Below are 19,269 nucleotides of genomic sequence, written 5' to 3'. Positions count from 1 at the left end.
GGCTTAGATCATGTGCTAACAAGACGGAGATTTTTGGACATAAATGATGAGCTTTTTTGAACAAAACTACATTCGTTATGGACCTGTGATACCTGGAAGTGACATCTGATGAAGAGAATCAAAGGTAATGGATTATTTACATAGTATTTTCGATTTTAGATCTCCCCAACATGACGTCTAGTCTGTATTGCAACGCGTATTTTTCTGGGCGCAGTGCTCAGATTATTGCAAAGTGTGATTTCCCAGTAAGGTTATTTTTAAATCTGGCAAGTTGATTGCGTTCAAGAGATGTAAATCTATAATTCTTTAAATGACAATATAATATTTTACCAATGTTTTTTCTAATTTTAATTATTTAATTTGTGGTGTTGAATTGACTGCCGGTTATTGGAGGGAAACGATTTCCTCAACATCAATGCCATAGTAAAACGCTGTTTTTGGATATAAATATGAACTTGATAGAACTAAAAATGCATGCATTGTCTAACATAATGTCCTAGGAGTGTCATCTGATGGAGATTGTAAAAGGTTAGTGCATCATTTTAGCTGGTTTTATGGTTTTGGTGACCCTGTCTTTGAATTGACAAAACATTACACACAACTCTTGTAAATGTACTGTCCTAACATACTCTAAATTTATGCTTTCGCCGTAAAACCTTTTTGAAATCGTAAAACGTGGTTAGATTAAGGAGATGTTTATCTTTCAAAGGGTGTAAAATAGTTGTATGTTTGAAAAATTTGAATTTTGACATTTATTTGGATTCAAATTTGCCGCTCTTGAAATGCACCTGCTGTTGATGGAGTGCACCACGGGTGGGACGCTAGCGTCCCACCTAGCCCATAGAGGCTAGCTGAGAACAAGTTCTCATTTACAACTGCGACCTGGCTAAGATAAAGCAAAGCAGTGCGACAGAAACAACAACAGAGTTACATGGAATAAACACGCGTACAGTCAACACAATAGGAAAAAAAAGTCTATATACAGTGTGTGCAAATGGCATGAGGAGGTATGGCAATAAATAGGCCATAGTAGCAAAGTGATTACAATTTAGCAGATTAACACTGGAGTGATAGATGAGCAGATGATGATGGTGTGTAAGTAGTGATACTGGTGTGCAAAAGAGCAGCAAAGTAAATAAAAACAATATGGGGATGAGGTAGGTAGATTGGGTGGGCTATTTACAGATGGACTATGGACAGCTGCAGCTGGCACCTAAAGATTCTCAGACCATGAGTAACAAGATCCTCTGGTCCGATGTCACCATGATTCAACTCTTTGGCCTGAATGCCAAGCGTTATGTCTGGAGGAAACCTGGCACCATCCATACGATGAAGCATGGTGGTGGCAGCATCATGCTGTGGGGATGTTTTTCAGTGGCAGGGACTGGGAGACTTGTCAGTATCGAGGTAAAGATGACCGGAGCAAAGTACAGAGATCCTTGTTGAAAACCTGCTTCAGAGTGCTCAGGACCTCAGACTGGGGCGACGGTTCACCTTGCAACAGGACAACGACCCTAAGCACACAGCCAAGACCATGCAGGAGTGGCTTCGGGACAAGTCTCTGAATGTCCCTGAGTGGGCCAGCCAAAGCCTGGACTTGAACGCAATCGAACATCTCTGGAGAGACCTGAAAATAGCTGTGCAGAGACACTCTCCATCCAACCTGACAGCGCTTGAGAGGATCTGCAGAGAAGAATGGGAGAAACTCCCCAAATACAGGTGTGCCAAGCTTGTAGCGTCATACCTGAGAAGACTAGAGGCTGTAATCACTGCAAAAGGTGCTTTAACAAAGTCCAGAGTAAAGAGCCTGAATACTTATGTAAATCTGATATTTATTTTTTTTATATAAATTTGCAAAGAAAATCCACCTGTATTTGCTTTGTCATTATGTCAAGAAAGTACACTTTATGACACTGTCAATAAGCATTATGAACATCATATTCACATAAGCCAGATTGGCCTATTATGTACATTCCCTTATGTCAGTCATCAGTCAAAAAGAGGGTGTCTTGTCCTGCGCCTGCTCCTTTATCCACCCCAATCATCAGCAACAGCATTAGGGTAGGTGCATGTCTGTCATCATTGTGCGCAATTACAGTGATAATTTAATATGGTCAATTTCAGAATTTTATAACATAAACATACTGTTGACAAGTAGGCTATACTGTAATTGAATGTTTTGCCTTGTGTGGTAGGTACTGGGGTTTTGACTCTTTATGTAGGTGTCATTACCAGCCATAAAATAATGCAATTTGTCACAACAGGTCTAAATAGATGTGCCATGACAGTATTAAAACCATGTTATGTCAGCTGTTATGAGGTGTCATGACACTGGGTGTCAAGTGTTACCCAGTTTTCTTTGTTTCCAGTGTAGTTGTACATTTTTCTTCATTTGTGGCAACTTTGAGTTAGGTGACTGCCACAGTTAATTTGCTAAATTACCCAAATCAGATTTGCTTTAAGAATGACACTGTCTGACTACTTAGAGCAGGTATAGGTAACTTTGTTGGGGGTGGGGGCCACAAATCTAAACTCATGAGGGGCAGCAAGAAAACTGATGCAAAACAAAATTTCGAAATTGCACCTTGTGTATTCTAGCTCGCAACAGTAAGCAGAGTCCCCCTCCAAAAAGGATCAGAGGACCTTCAAAAGGGGGGCCCGCATGCTGCCAGTTTCCCAACCCTGAGCAAGCAGGCTATACCAGTGAAAGCCGCCAGGGAGTGCCAATGATTAAAAACATTCGCACCGCACCTTTTACTAGCTACGTCACATCTGCCTGACCTGCGCACTGAATACTAGCTAGTTAGGGTGCTGTTAGCGCATCCTCCCAATAGTATTAGAAACAATATTCAGCAGCAAACGAGCTAATGTAAATGTTATGCAATTAAGTCGTTCGAAACGCAATGGTAAGTACATTTTAAGTTTGGTTGTAGATGGACCGTGGGCATAGCATACGCCTAGTACAGGGCAGGGCTAACGGTAGCCTAGCAATACCCCGGCTATCGTCGTTGGTTATCCAGTGATCTGTTTGTTTCGCTAACAAGAATCCTAACATTCGCCCGCTTAATCAGCTTGCTAGCTAACTAACAGGTATATTGTTTACCCAATAGACTAGGAAACGCTACCTAGCCAGCTAACGTATTGTCTTAGCTAACTAAACCAGCTAGCAAGCTAACTAGTTGAAATCGGACCAGTATCATTATATTATTATGCAATGCTGTACGGTTACTACGTGGCAGTTATGCCGGTGGATGCGCTAGTGGCCAAATGTCACCATTGGTATTGACACGCGTTGGTATCGATGTCATAAGTAATAATTACTGCTTAGCTTGTAGCTAACGTGTTTATTTTATTTTATCAAGACAATGAGCAGATGGAGAAATGGTGAGGCTCTGAAGCCAACACCCCAGACTCGTGTCCCCTTTGAATGATTTTTATCCAGTGAACTAGGACAGTCCACGTCATGGGAAGGTAGGCTCGACCGACTGAGTAGAGGACTAGGAAGTGTTTTGGCAAAATGTGTCACATTTTGCTCTACCCTTTAATTATTATGCCATGGTCGGCATGCATGCCGCTATTGCATAGACTAGTCAAAGTGTATTTAACCATACATACCAAGGTCTCACTTGTCCTTACAGGATCAGCTTCTCGTGCCTCCCAGCCTCCTGGCACTTCAGCCTGTCACCCCTGGTTCTTCCTCGTCTACTGCTACCTTCATTCAGGCAGCTACTCTTATTTGGTCTGCTGGTGGGATTGCTAGGACTGCTTTACCTGTTGTTGGTAACAGGAAAGGGCCAGGACAGCTGGATCAGAAAGGACAACTACTTTCATAGGTGAGTCACTAGTAGCGGCACATTAGAAGATATCATTACGTATTCCTGTAAAGACAAGGAAGAAAATATTTGGCTGAATTTTGCTTAAAATTGTCAACTTTTCATTCACATCTGATCACCAGACACTTGGCGAGAGTCACAGATGTGGAGGCCACCGACACCAGCAATCCCAACCTGAACTACGGTTTGGTGGTAGACTGCGGCAGCAGTGGCTCCAGGGTCTTTGTGTATTGTTGGCCCCAGCACAATGGTAATCCCCATGATCTGCTTGACATACGACAGATGAGAGACCAGCACAGGAAACCAGTGGTCATGAAGATCAAGCCAGGTGAGACATACCTGGTTGCTGATGACTGGTGTGCTGCTGGGAAGAGCCACATGTATACATTTCCACTCTGGTTTCATAATGTAAACTCAGCAAAAAAGGAAACGTCCTCTCACTGTCAACTGCGATTATTTTCAGCAAACTTATGTGTATGAACATAATAAGATTCATCAACTGAGACATAAACTGAACAAGTTTCAGACATGTGACTAACAGAAATTGAATAATGTGTCCCTGAACAAAGGGGGGGGGGTCAAAATCAAAAGTAACAGTCAATGCAGCTGGTGGCCACACCAGATACTAAGTACTGTAGTGCATTTCCTCCTCATGGACTGCACCAGATTTGCCTGTTCTTGCTGTGAGATGTTACCCCACTCTTCCAACAAGGCACCTGCAAGTTCCCGGACATTTCTGGGGGGAATGGCCCTAGCCCTCACCCTCCGATCCAACAGGTCCTAGACGTGCTCAATGGGATTGAGATCCGGGCTCTTCGCTGGCCATGGTAGAACACTGACATTCCTGTCTTGAAGAAAATCACACACAGAATGAGCAGTATGGCTGGTGGCATTGTCATGCTGGAGGGTCATGTCAGGATGAGCCTGCAGGAAGGGTACCACATGAGGGAGGAGGATGTCTTCCCTGTAACGCACAGCGTTGAGATTGCCTGCAATGACAACAAGCTCAGTCTGATGATGCTGTGACACACCGCCCAAGACCATGACGGACCCTCCACCTCCAAATCGATCCCGCTCCAGAGTACAGGCCTCGGTGTAACGCTCATTCCTTCGATGATAAACGCGAATCCGACCATCACCCCTGGTGAGAAAAAAACGTGACTCGTCAGTGAAGAGCACTTTGCCAGTCCTGTCTGGTCCAGCGACGGTGGGTTTGTGCCCATAGGTGACGTTGTTGCCGGTGATGTCTGGTGAGGACCTGCCTTACAACAGGCTCACAAGCCCTCAGTCCAGCCTCTCTCAACCTATTGCGGACAGTCTGAGCACTGACGGAGGGATTGTGTGTTCCTAGTGTAACTCGGGCAGTTGTTGTTGCCATCCTGTACCTGTCCCGCAGGTGTGATGTTAGGATGTACCGATCCTTTGCAGGTGTTGTTACACATGGTCTGCCACTGCGAGGATGATCAGCTGTCCGTCCTGTGTCCCTGTAGCGCTGTCTTAGGCGTCTCACAGTACGGACATTGCAATTTATTGCCCTAGCCACATCTGCAGTCCTCATGCCCCCTTGCAGCATGCCTAAGGCACGTTCACGCAGATGAGCAGGGACCATGGGCATCTTTCTTTTGGTGTTTTTCAGAGTCAGTAGAAAGGCCTCTTTAGTGTCCTAAGTTTTTATAACTGTGACCTTAATTGCCTACCATCTGTAAGCTGTTAGTGTCTTAAAACCTCTTAGTGCAGAAATCCCATTAACTGGATCAAATTCGTCAACATCCGGTGAAATCGGAACGCGTCAAATACAAAATCGTAATATTAAACATTCATGAAAATACAAGTGTTTTACATCGTTTAAAAGCTTAACTTGTTAATCTAGCCGCTTTGTCAGATTTCAAAAAGGCTTTACAGCGAAAGCATACCATGCTATTATGAGGACAGCACCCCGCGTACAAAAGCATGAAACATTTTCCAAACAAGCAGAGGCGTCACAAAAGTCAGAAATAGCGATAAAATAAATCACTGACCTTTGAAGATCTTCCTCTTTTTGCAATCCCAATGGTCCCAGCTACACATCAAATGGTCGTTTTGTTCGATGAAGTCCTTTATATCCCAAAAAAGTCAGTTTAGTTGGCACGCTTGATTCAGTAATCCACCTGTTTCCCTCATTCAAAATGCATACAAATGAATCCCAAAAGTTACTAATAAACTTTGTCCAAACAAGACAAACAACATTTCTTATCAATCCTCGGGTACCCTAATATAGAAATAAACGGTCAAATTTAAGACGGAGAATAGTATGTTCATTACTGGAGATAAATAACGAAGTCATCCACACACGCCACAATACTACAGTCAAAATGGGAGCCAACTAGAAAAATTACAAATTCTAGCTAATTTTTTTTAAAAACAAGCCTGAAACTCTTTATAAAGACTGACATCTAGTGGAAGCCCTAGGAACTGAAATCTGGGAGGTATTACTTTGATTTTCCCATAAACAAGGATTTGGATGGGCAGACACCTCGGGTTTTCGCCTGCCATATCAGTTCTATTATACTCATACATTATTTTACAGTTTTAGAAACTGCAGAGTGTTTTCTATCCAATACTACCAATTATATGCATATCCTAGCTTCTGGGCCTGACTAACAGGCAGTTTACTTTGGGCACGTCAGTCATCCGAATTACCGAATACTGCCACAGGCCCTCAAGAAGTTAACGACCGTTCCACAGGTGCATGTTCATTAATTGTTTATGGTTCATTGAACAAGCATGGGAAACAGTGTTTAAACCCTGTACAATGATGATCTGTGAAGTTATTTGGATTTTTACAAATGATCTTTGAAAGACAAGGTCCTGAAAAAGGAATGTTTCTTTTTTTGCGTAGTTTAGAAGACATTGGCTTAGTTTAAAGCACTTATCCATTCCACCCAATAAAGACGGAGCCATGGTCTTAATACTTTCTGATATTTTTTTGTAGGCATCTCAGAGCTTGCAAAAACACCAGAGAAGGCCAGTGATTACATCCACCCACTGCTGAGCTTTGCTGCCCAGCACATCCCCAAACACAAGCACCAGGAGACCCCTCTGTACATCCTGTGCACGGCTGGAATGAGGGTGCTGTCTGACAGGTACACCCCAACTGAGTATTTCTCATCTTGAGATAGAAACTTGCAAGTGTTATTTTCTATTACCGCTGTGACCTCCCATGTTAACATTGGCTTATTTTGCTATTTTTTAGTCAACAGGAAGCACTTCTGGAGGACCTACGGACCGATATCCCTGTACAGTTCAACTTCCTCTTTTCTGATTCCCATGTGGAGGTCATTTCTGGCAAGCAGGAAGGTGAGCTAACCTGTTTAGAGTAGCAGGCAAGCTAAACACTGGCCATTTAACACTGAGATGTCACCATCTGTGTTGAAAATGTGTAACACAACAGTGGAAATGCTGGAATATATAAATTGTCCTTGTTTTTGGACAGGTGTGTATGCATGGATTGGAATCAACTTTGTCCTTGGAAGGTTTAATCATGTGTCTAGTGGTAAGTATCTAAATACATTTCCTTAAGAGATCTGCATATCTTCACACTGAATACTTTAATTCCCTTATTTTACTTACCTCTGACACCACTTTTTGTCTTCCATTCTTTTCTTCAATGGGACCCTTGGCTCTATCCCCTATCCTTCCTATAGAGAGGGATGCAGTAGTAGAAGTGCAGGTACCTGGAGGTGACCAGCAGGAGGCGCTGGTGAGGAGAAGGACTGCTGGTGTTCTGGACATGGGGGGTGTCTCCACTCAGATAGCATATGAAGTGCCCAAAACTGTAAGCTTTGCTTCTCCACAACAGGTTATTATCAACAACAATTTCCCTTTTTTGTGCTCTTTTAATTTGTCACTCACTCATTTTCTCTTCCCACCACTCATTCCCTGGTTAAACCTGTAAACATCATGTTTGTCCTCTGGAGATGAAGTCCTCTCCATTCAGAGTGGACTGTTGGAGGTCTGCTCTAAAGATAAGCCTGCTGCATTGCTTCATAGCAGAATGTCTTAGTTCAAACTCTAAAGGTAGACTCCGCAATTTGATGTAGAGGCATACAATAAACCGCATAGTGGGTTAATTTCTGCAACGGCTAAGAGCCTAAAGTACAAGAATCAACTTCTTGGCTGTTTTTGGTACTCTGGCTACCATGCTGTAACAGCATGAAGCGAACCCATACACACATGCGCAGATCTTGTGTCTGTAGCTAGCTTTCCATCCAATTGGCAACAGGTTTTCATGTAAATATTCTAAAAATCGCATTTTCCCACCAGATTCCATCAAATTGACTTGTGGATAAATGGCTGTGTGATGACGTAGTGCACATAAAACAAAAAATATATACTTTTGCGGTTAAATGGGTTTCAATTGCGTTTAACTCTAATGGTTTTCTCTCAAAAATGTTTGCATTATATAGCAAGTTTGCCCACAACAGCTCGCAGATACAGTGTGGGTAGGGCCTACATTAGATGTATTATTATGGACAAAATAGATCATGTCACCTGAATAAGATCCTCAATATTTATTGGAAAGGAGCATCAAGCTCATCACCTTGCAATTTCACCTGCCTGTGAAGTTTCATCTGTAGCCTAACAAACTGCATGGTTTCCCGACGAGTCGTAGGAGGACCACACGTTATTGTGTGACTTTACTCCAATATGATGGTTATAATATCAATATTTGTGCGTAAGTGTTAACACCGACATTTCTTGCATAATTTTTCCGACAAAAAGATCCCACCTTGTCTAGCTTATTTTATCTTGTCGACATTTGGAAAGTTTACCGACAAATCTTCTGTTTCCATCAGGCCTGTTATGACTTTTTTTTTATCCGACATGTACTTGCATAAAAAGGTTGAATGGAAACCTGGTTACTGTGTGAGAGCAAAGTCTTCTTGCATCTCGCTCATCTCAATATCTGCGCTGCTGCTCGTGGCAACGTCATTTCGCTGAGTCTACTTTTAAGATCACAGATAATGCTTAAGAGCCATCGTGCAAAACATCCATGACCAGATAATAACACATTCATCTAAAGCAGTCCAAGTCCATCAGCTTTTCAGTCCTGCTCAATTATTTTTGCCAGTTCACAAAAATGTTTGGTTTTTAATTTACTATGACAATTTGCATGCGCTCTTACGCTGAACGTAATTAACCTGCGGCTTTTTCTAAATGCGGAACTTTATAGAACTGTCATCTTGATCAAAGTTTAAGTAAATGGTTGTTATACATGTAGCCTTTCTGTTATCAATTAATATGTTGGATATTAGTGTAGATATAGTCCTAGATAAAAGAGAATGTAATTTCCATAGGAGGAAGTGGCCAAGAACTTACTTGCGGAGTTCAACCTGGGTTGCGATGCCCACCGGACAGAGCATGTCTACCGGGTGTATGTGTCCACCTTCCTGGGCTTTGGAGGCAATGCTGCTCGACAAAGATATGAGGAGAGCATTGTCAGGAACACTCTCACTAAAAACAAGTAAGAACCTTTAACACAAATGCTATGATAGCTAATGATACTGATGGTTTACTAGTTTGACATTGCTCAGTGCTGTCATTATGGAGAGCTCATTTTAGTTGGTTTGTCCAGGCTCCTGGGTCAGCATGTAGGTGAAACGGCAGAGTCCCCCCTGCTCGACCCGTGTCTACCCACAGACCTGCAGGACGAAGTGGGGCCAGCCACACAGAAACTCTACCTGCGTGGCACAGGGGATTTTGATCACTGCAGACAGCTGCTTCAGCCCTTCCTCAACCGCACCAACGAGACTCACTCCTCCCTCAATGGCATCTACCAGCCTCCCATCGACTACCCCAACAGCCAGTTCTATGGGTTCTCTGAGTTCTACTACTGCACAGAGGATGTGTTGCGCATGGGCGGTGATTTTAACTCCTCAAAGTATTCCGTTGCTGCCAAGGTGAGGCCTTACCACAGCAAAGCAGCACTTCTTCAATGTAGATGGCACTCCTAACTGCATGGAAATGCATGTATTTCACCATAGCTTAGGCTAATTGCAGTAAGATGGTGGCTGTGTTTACAATCTACGTTGTGCTTCATCTCCAGGGTTACTGCGCCACCCAGTGGAGATCTCTGAAAGAGCGATTTGACTCAGGCTTATATGCATCTCACGCTGATGTTCACAGGCTCAAGTAAGTCCCACCACCAGCTCTGGCTCTTTACTATTACTGGTCTCAAGTCTTACTAAAGAGTTGTCGGGGAGAATTCATGTAAACTTTTGTCTTGTGTGCAGGTACCAGTGTTTTAAATCAGCCTGGATGTATGAGGTATTCCACTCAGGCTTCTCCTTCCCTATAGACTACAAAAACCTGAGGACTGCCCTCTTAGTTTATGATAAAGAGGTGCAATGGACTCTTGGAGCCATCCTTTACAGAACCCGCTTTCTACCTTTAAGGTAAGAGAACACTTGCTGTGTCACAATTCATCATGCTTTAGCACTGTGATAAGCCAATATATTTTTGCTGATTAGGATATGGAGAAAACTCAACACTATTTTACATTCCTTTCCAAGGGATATTCAGCAGGAAACCCTCAAAGGAGTCCACGCCCACTGGCGTCACAGCTTCTCCTTTGTCAACAACCACTACTTGTTTCTGGCCTGCTTCCTGGTTGTCCTCCTATCCATCCTGCTCTACTTGCTGCGACTCCGACGTATCCACAGCTGTACCACGCAGCGCTGCACCCCCTCTACTGTTGAGTGGTTAGAGGAGGGTCTGGGATCCCCCTCACTCCCTATCACCCTCTAGACTTCAACTTTCACGCCAAAACCAGCTCCTTTCCCTAGCTGGAGTCCCTATGCCTGCACTTTTATGTTCAGGCCTTCATTTGTTAGCTGGTAATGACGAAAAACTCTAAAACCGAGTTGGATTTTGAATGAGTCCAATGAACAGAGAAACAGCACTGGGTGGGACTCTTATGGGAGATCTTGCATGTTGAGTTTGCATACTTGAGTTAGCCATGAGATTGTCTTATTTATTTTTAATGATGTCAAAATCTGCCTTTTTTATGTTGCTGGAAATATGAACTAGGTACTAAGTGTGTAACTATCCTTGCCTGAGGTTTGAGAGCTCCCCATGCATACTTTATCCAGTCACACAGGTTTCATTAAAGCTTCCTATAAGGTTCGAATGGCAGCTGCCTCATAACTTCCCCTAATTAGTCAATCAAAAACACATTTTTAAAGAAAGTCCCTAAATTACTGTCTTTTCCAATTAGTGCACAGAATTGAATCAATGTGAATAGACGAGCAGGTTCGAGGATGATAGTGAAACCGTTACTGTTTAGGGTACATACTGTATTAGCTCATATGTATAGATTCTCTGTACTTGAGTGGAGTTTCACTTCCGTTCCTGTCACATTATCCTGATGCAATTTAATTTGTTTGTGTACTAGCGGCTCTGTTTGCCGTTTGGGTGCATGATTAGTGAATGTGTATTTATTGTGTGGAGGAATGGTGTATGCCTCTGCTTACCCTATGTGTAGACAGACACCTGTCATAATTACTTTGATTGTCACCGCTTCTTTTTTTACTTTAGTTTCTTTGTATCCTTTGTTCTGCCTTTATTGCAGAACAGGCAGCATTTATCAAAGCTTCAATGGTGCAATATTTATTGTCTTATCACTGGAGACACACTCCAGCCCACATCAGCTGAATCCACACAGGGCTCAGAGCTACAGTATGGTAAAAATGTCTGTCTTTTCAGCTCAATGGTGTCAAGTGATGGGGTGCAGATAATTTAATTTGGAATCTTGACAAACACACTGGGCTTCGTTTTCAGAAGCTGTGATATCACTGCTGTAAAGGGGTTAGTTTATGAAAGCATATAGGCCATATTTATATTGAAGGGTGTACTTAAATCAATTCACAGTTTGCACAGGATTTTTGTTTTGTTTTACAATACCATTGGTGTTGAATAAGAGATTATTTTGAAACTTATGGTTCAAAATAAACGAAAGCTACAAAAATCATCAAATGCAATCTGTTGATTTTCACGTGGAATATATTGGGTGCCCTCGTCTTGAGAGTTGGACGGAAATTGCTGATGAGTTTGAGTCCCCGCGGGTGACGTTAAGTATTGAGTAAATAAACATGCATATTTACAGCAGCCATGGTCAGGGTTTACACGTCCCCAGTAGCACGGGAAGAAAAGGAGTGTACCACAAGGATATCAATCAAGACGAGTAAGCTGCAGACAGCCACTAATGACCAGGTCACCCAAGCTCATTAGAGGCCATGTTGTTGTAGCCGGCCTGTCTCAGAGTCTGGGTGACCAGGTTTGAAACACACTGCACTGTGGGGGTTTGTTTTCACTCCTCTCCCTATCTGTCCTGTATTACATTTCAGGTCTGCCAGCTGGTGATGGATGAGTCTGACAAGGACTTTAGTTTAATACAGGTTGACCATTAAGATGGGAAATGTAAATACTGCATTGAACAGATTACATGCAATGCATTTTACAGATTCATCTATTTTCACTATGAATTGTCCTTATCTCTTTGGCCACTTGGCTATTGTCATGTCCTGTAATTGTGAGAAATGCTTAGAGCTGAAACAACAGTATTTAATTGGTAAAATTGTTTAGCTTAGCTAGTGGTCATTAATTCAAAGTGCCAGAGACTAGAGACAGCTGTCTTGAGATGTCTGCACTTCGCATTTGTAAATTCAGTAAAGGTCTAACCTCACAAACCTCCTGCTGGCCTATACTATTCCTCTGTCACAGATAACCTCCTCGCAATGTCCATATGGAATTATAGAAAATACATACTGCATGCATAATTGCACATCACCAGATGCTTTTTCATGCTCTGTCTGCACCCTAGAGCATTTTAAACCCCAGGAAACAGTGCGGTCTCAGCAGCCAATGGTTTTAACTCCAATAGGGGGCATTGTCACCCATGGTAGCATTTTACAGATACATTTAATTATATAAGACTACTTACAGGGTATCAAACCAAGCAGAATGTTACAAATCAGAAATAGTCATGTAACAGCCACAGCATATGTGAAAGAGGGAATATAGTCCAATAGTTGCTCTAATTTGTAAATTCCCTCTCAGATCATTGTTGAAAGTGTATACCAGCTGTAGTTGTCACCAGCAGCATTTGTGTATAAGTGGTGCAGGTGCTTCAAGAGGCTGCTCTCCATGTGCTGAGTCATCCTCCGTCTACACATACCACTTCAGCATTGGTTACGTGATGAAGTTTGAAGGCGGGATATTTGAGGAGCTTACGCTACAACTTGTGAGGTGGTGGCGGTGATAGTAGGGCTGTGGGAGGGATCCCATCTGATTCTGCCTCTGCTGCACCTCATTCACCGTCTTAAACAGAGTAGGCCTTATAAACAAACTAATGAGATTATTTATTTCCACAGCTTTACCACTTGGATTAGATTGGGATAAATTTGTTGTGGCAGAATATTACATTTTAATATATATATATATATATATAATGAGACATAGGCATACAGTTTAAAGTACACTACATGACCAAAAGTATGTGGACACCTGCTCGTCGAACATCTGATTTCAAAACCATGGGCATTAAAATGGAGTTGGTCCCCCCTTTGCTGCTATAGCTTCGTCCACTCTTCTGGGGAGGCTTTGCACTAGATGTTGGAATATTGCTGGAGGGACTTGCTTCCATTCAGCCACAAGAGCATTAGTGAGGTCGGGCAATGATGTTGGGCAGTTAGACCTGGCTCACAGTCAGCGTTCCAATTCATCCCAAAGGTGTTTGATGGGGTTGAGGTCAGGGCTCTGTGCAGGCCAGTCAAGTTCTTCCACACCGATCTCGACAAACCTTTTCTGTATGGACCTTGCACAGGGGCATTGTCATGCTGAAACAGGAAAGGGCCTCCCCCAAACTGTTGCCACAAAGTTGGAAGCACAGAATCATCTAGAATGCCATTGTATGCTGTATCGTTAAAATTTCCCTTCACTGGAACTAAGGGGCCTAGGCTGAACCATGAAAAACAGCCCAAGACCATTATTCCTTCTCCACCAGAGTTTCCACTACTCCAGAGTCCAACGGCAGCAAACTTTATACCACTCCAGACGACGCTTGGCATTGCACATGGTGATCTTCGGCTTATGTGCAGCTGCTCGGCCATGGAAACCCATTTCATGAAGCTCCTTTGTGCTGACGTTGCTTCCAGAGGCAGTTTGGAACTCGATAGTGAGTATTGCAACCAAGGACATACAATTTTTATGTTCTACGTGCCTCGGCGATCCCGTTCTATGAGCTTGTGTGGCCTACCACTTCGCAATGAGCCGTTGTTGCTCCTGGATGTTTCCAATTCAGAATAAAAGCAATTACAGTTGACCGGGGCAGCTCTAGCAGGGCAGAAATTTGACAAACTGACTTGTTGGAAAAGTGGCATCCTATGACGGTGCCACGTTGAAAGTCACTGAGCTCTTCAGTAAGGCCATTATATTGCCAATGTTTGTCTATGGAGATTGCATGGCGGTGTGGTCGATTTTATACACGTCAGCAACGGGTGTGGTTGAAATAGCCAAATCCACTAATTTGAAGGGGTGACCACATACCTTTGGTGATGTAGTGTATACTGTGTCTGGACAGGTGTCTAGACTAGGGAGAACAATGTTGATAACAATTTAAGTAGCCTAATCTTAAATGTTTTATGATTGATAATGAGTAGATGATCATTCTATCTTTGCAACACTAGCCAGGTTTCCATCCAACCTTTTTATGCAGTAAAGTAGGCTAAATGTTGGACAAAACATTTCAAGACAGCCGAAACGTCAACAAAACATGCTAGACAAGTTGGTGTCACTTGTGTTGGCAAAATTAATTATGCGGGAAATGGCAGTGGAATTTCCTTTATGCGAAAATATTGACATAATAACCATCATATCAAAGTAAATTTGGAGTCACGCGATTATGTGTTGTGTGGTCCTCCCACTTCGATTTGGGAAAGCATGCTGTTTATTAGGCTACAGATTAAATAAATGATGATCAACTTCACAGGGTGGCGAAAGTGCACGGTGATGAGCTTGACGATCCTTTCCAATAAATACCGAGGATCTTATTCTGGTGACATGATGATAGATGCTTGGCTGCCATTTGACAATTCAAAATAGTCTTGCTCTTTTGTCCATAATAATCTCATCATGTAGTAGGCTATACCCGCACTGAGTGGTCACATTCGCTGTATAACCCCCACAAAAATTGTGATAAAATGATCAGTAGAGTTGAAAATGAGATGGAAACCCATTTAAATTGTATTCAGTACATGGGAATTTAACCGCAGCAGTTAGTTTTATGTGCACTACTCAACACGCACAGCCTTTTATAAAGTACATTTGATGGAAACATCTCTGGTGGGAAAATGCTTTTAGAATATTCACATGAAAATCTGTCGGCAATTGGATGGAAACCTATTTTATGTGGCGTTCTTTTAAACTACATATGTAGATCAACATTTGGTCCTGTTCAGTGGCAGAACTAAAGTTTTATACATGTGGTGGCCAAGGCTACTTCAGGGGGTCCATAGACCATGACAGAAAATTAGTGTGTAACCCTAACCTAGCATCTAAGGAGCATGAATGAATCCTATAATTGCTGATTAGAGGTAGAAGTGATAATTCACTTAACCCGGAGTTCTTCAATGTGGCAGATAGTGTGGTCCAAAAGGGTTACTTCACTAGAATTCTTTAACATACTATAGTCAGTGTCTCTACCTGCAGCTCAATTTCTTTCTTTCTTTCTCACACACACACACACGAGAGACTTGGGTCACTCTGTTTTCATGAATAGATCATCTGGGTCTATAAGTGTTGAACATCCAAAATATTTCCAGAAAATAAAGCTCAAGCACCAAGGAGATAAGATAGCATTTTTGTGTTACATAAATTGCATAGTTTATTTACAAAAAGGTAAACTTACTGCAATTTGACATACCAGGTATCAAGCAGAAATGGACTTGAAAAATTAAAACCATTTTGGTGCCCAGCAATATTACAAACTTACAGTATCATATTTATGCTCATATATATTATGTTAAGTAATAGCAAAGTAGAGTTTTGGAATTGGCCTAATCAAGACCAAATTAAATCTGTGTGACATGATACCCTTTGGATTGATCATTTTAGAATGTCAGTGTACTAGCTAGTACACAGTGCAGGTTTTAATCATGACCAGAGGGACCGAATTATCCTAGGTAGATTTAAAAACAGCATAATTCTGCGGTTCTGGTGAGAACTAACTCATCCATGTTCAGGGAGCGTGCCCTCCTTGACTCAACACTGACAATTCCGAGGTGACTTAACATGTCATCAACCATTGTTGTCCTAAAATGGGTTTTAATTCGTTTTAAAGCTGAGAAGCTTCTCTCGCAAGAAGCACTGCTGACTGGTGTAACAGAAATCTTACAAAGTCGAAATAGCTCATGGAAGACCTCTTTATAAGGTTCTAGAAACACAACAAAGTCAAGGAGAGTAGACGGTCTGTCCCTTCCACCTTTCTCTCTCCTATCAAGAAGCCGCTTGGTTTGATGAACCTCATGTTGAGGTCCTCTAAATCTGACTCAAAGTTCTGAGCAAAGGCAAACAGAGGCTCCTCATTCAAGAACGTTGTATTCTTTGGATTGAGAGACTGGACCCCTTGCATTATCTTGCAATTCTTCTTTGAAAAACACCTCTGCAGCTCAGCTGTGAGACTGTCAAGCACCTGGTGAGAGCTTGGTGAGAGCTTCTTTGGAGGCTCTCACCATCACTTTGGTCACTATTTTTCTGTCCTACAGTGCTCATCATCAATGAGTCGTGAAATCTTAAGCTTGTTTTAGGCTGGGTTTTTTTACACACTGTTTGTACACTTATTTTGCAGTGCTCGGCAATCTCTTCAACCTCTTTCCATAGTTCTCCAAAGTAACACTCACTTCTATAGTCCTGAAATGTCTATAAGGGCACCTACTAGATCCACAGCCCTTGCTAGGTCAAGAGAGCTTGATTGGAACATGTCAGAAAGACATTTGGCATCACCAAGCACTTTACAAAAGGTAACCAAAAGCCCTATGAAATGTAAATCTATCTGAGAAAAATGCCCCTTGCCTCCACTGATCCATCACCACTATTTTCAAGTGTGATATCCTGTAGCACTCTCATAACTGCTGGAAGACTGTCCCTCAGATTATGGCATGCCATGTAGTCCAGACCATGTTTTTCAAGGCAATCAATTATCATTTTTGTGAGACCTGCTGCGTGGATGGCCCCATTGTAATTGTACCTCACAACTAAAGCCATTTGTTCTTTTTTCTTTAAATCTTTGGTTTCATCTGCAATTACACTAAAAACTTCACTTTCTTTTACTTCTCTTATTATTTTACTTTGTACCATCTCAGCTAAGCCCTCAACAACTTCCTTCTGGATTTGGTGGCTTGTGTACTTAGCATTGCCACATGCATTCATCTTTTTCTCTATGAGAGGGTCCTACATTGCTATTTCTTCTAAGATTGTCAAAAAATGACCCTTGTTGTGAGAGTCATTAGACTCTCGATGACCTCTGCGCTATATTTTGAGTGGCAATTAGTAGGAGCACATCTGCAATTGTTTTAAGGTAAGTACAGTTTTCCTTCACTTTCTTTTCCCGGTCCTCATTTATGACATCTAACATTGATGAGTTGCTGTCAATGGCCCTTTTATACTGATCCCAAGCATACATAGCATTGATATGATGCTCTGCCTTCGAATGGAGCTTAAACCCAGAATCTTTAAACTGCGACTGTGATGTGAAGGCAGATTCAGGTGTATTGGGCAGAGAAAAATTAATCTTGATTTACAGAATATTCAAGCCATGAATTGTCCTTATACCAGGAGCTGTTGAAAGCTCCTGAAAGAGTTCTGGGAAATGTTTGCAAACATGTCTGAAATAGACGTTAAATAATGTGTCATATCTCTATGGAAATGTATAATTAAAGGATCCACAAGATTAGATACTAACAGCTACTAACTAAAATGTGTAGTTTAAAGTATAGGCCTGGCTTACCATTGGGCCCATTTGGAACAGAAGTCTGATATCTCTCCCTTTCTTTTCCTGTTTAATTGACCCTATGCAAAAATAAGACAGTCTATGGTTACATCTAAGCATCCAATTACCCACATTTTAGTCCAATCTCAATTACAAATCTCCATTATAATAACTGTACGTTAAAATCAACTACCAGCCTAAGTTACTAGTTAGACCATGGCTAGCCCTACTCTGCAGTAAGTAACTTAGCGAGCTATAATTTCTTACAACTTTACGATAGCAAACAGGCCATCTGCAAACTGTGGTAATCTTCTGAGTAATGTTAACATGTTGATAATAACAATTGTTCGTTTTGAGTTCAAGTATGAAAATCTAACTGAGTTAAAGGATTTCAAATTGCTGAATGTTAACTTGCTGAACGCTGACAGCTGTAGCCTACTAGTTACCCCACATGAGCTAAACATTCGTATACTGTAATTTTTGACACTGCACTGTATGCGTGTATTACTAGCACAGATGTAAACATAATGTTAGGCTAAATTGGGAACCGATCTCTCTTATCTGGTTAACTGTCTGCCAAAGTTCTAACGTTAACTTACACAGCGAATCAACTTTCGTAAAAGTTGTTCAGGAAACCTAAACCCGATGCGAAACCTTAAAACTTACTTCAAATATGATGCTTTCGCCAATCGCTTTAAAGAGTTCGTGGAGCTGTGGAAATATTCTCTCTTCTTCTGTATGTTCTTCTTATTCATATGTATTTCGCAACTAACCTTATTAATATTCTCTCGTCCTCGATTTGAAAAATGCGCTGCCTAACGTTGAAATGAGATGTCAATCAGCATCAAACTGCCAGAAGCGAATTAAATGTTCCTGTTGCCACAACTAAGGTTTGCACTGGTGGGCCTAATTTGATCTCAAAGTGAACATTTTACTTCTGGTCTGCAACCAGAGTCAGTGGATAGCAGAAAGCCAGATAACAAATGACTGACAGATGTAATGTAGAAAATGTGAGAATGGGTTTTGAACACACGTGTTGAGCTTTTTTGGTTGTTGAGGCCATTTTGAACCAAAACTACATTACAGAAGATTTGGAGCAGTAAACCTCCCATTGAAAGATCCCAGACCAACTGTGATTGATAAACTCCTGTTCTGGTATTTCTAGAGTATCTGAAACTAAAGGATTGATATGCTGCTCCTCTTTGTTAAAATGCTGTACACTGTAAAGGGCATGAAATTGATACAAGCCTAATTCATATGACTACCACATGACCAGTAGTGGGGCTGAAAGTCTGCATGTGGTGTTGGTCAGAGGCAATCTAGGCACTTGAATAGCTACATTTAATTTGGATATAATTTTAAATTATGAAAACAATTTTATTTTTTACCTTTATTTAACTAGGCAAGTCAGTT

The 19,269-nt window shown here is 41.8% G+C and overlaps 1 protein-coding gene and 1 long non-coding RNA gene across 3 annotated transcripts; one reads left to right on the top strand and one right to left on the bottom strand.

Moving 5' to 3' along the window:
• The first annotated feature begins 2,733 nt into the window (after window positions 1-2,733).
• On the top strand, window positions 2,734-11,841 carry LOC106585564 (ectonucleoside triphosphate diphosphohydrolase 4). 2 transcript variants are annotated; one of them, XM_014171931.2, is made up of 13 exons: window positions 2,734-2,906; window positions 3,363-3,471; window positions 3,639-3,833; window positions 3,956-4,161; window positions 6,805-6,955; window positions 7,066-7,169; window positions 7,306-7,365; window positions 7,517-7,647; window positions 9,170-9,336; window positions 9,448-9,772; window positions 9,919-10,004; window positions 10,106-10,267; window positions 10,385-11,841. In XM_014171931.2, the coding sequence occupies exons 2-13, from the start codon at window positions 3,464-3,466 to the stop codon at window positions 10,617-10,619; spliced, it is 1,830 nt and encodes a 609-aa protein (XP_014027406.1). In that variant the 5' UTR covers window positions 2,734-2,906; window positions 3,363-3,463; the 3' UTR covers window positions 10,620-11,841. The 2 variants fall into 2 exon arrangements, with proteins under 2 accessions (XP_014027406.1, XP_014027405.1); XM_014171930.2 differs by having other exon boundaries at window positions 7,517-7,671.
• LOC106585581 (uncharacterized) lies at window positions 3,685-18,678 on the bottom strand. Its single transcript, XR_001323980.1, has 3 exons — window positions 18,523-18,678; window positions 17,875-17,936; window positions 3,685-3,771 (listed from the first exon to the last, which is right to left on the bottom strand). It is a non-coding gene; the product is annotated as an uncharacterized lncRNA (long non-coding RNA).
• Window positions 18,679-19,269: the final 591 nt, after the last annotated feature.

This window comes from Salmo salar, chromosome ssa24 (assembly GCF_905237065.1).
Source record: "Salmo salar chromosome ssa24, Ssal_v3.1, whole genome shotgun sequence".
NCBI lineage: Eukaryota > Metazoa > Chordata > Actinopteri > Salmoniformes > Salmonidae > Salmo > Salmo salar.
This window is presented reverse-complemented; position numbering and strand designations above follow the sequence as displayed.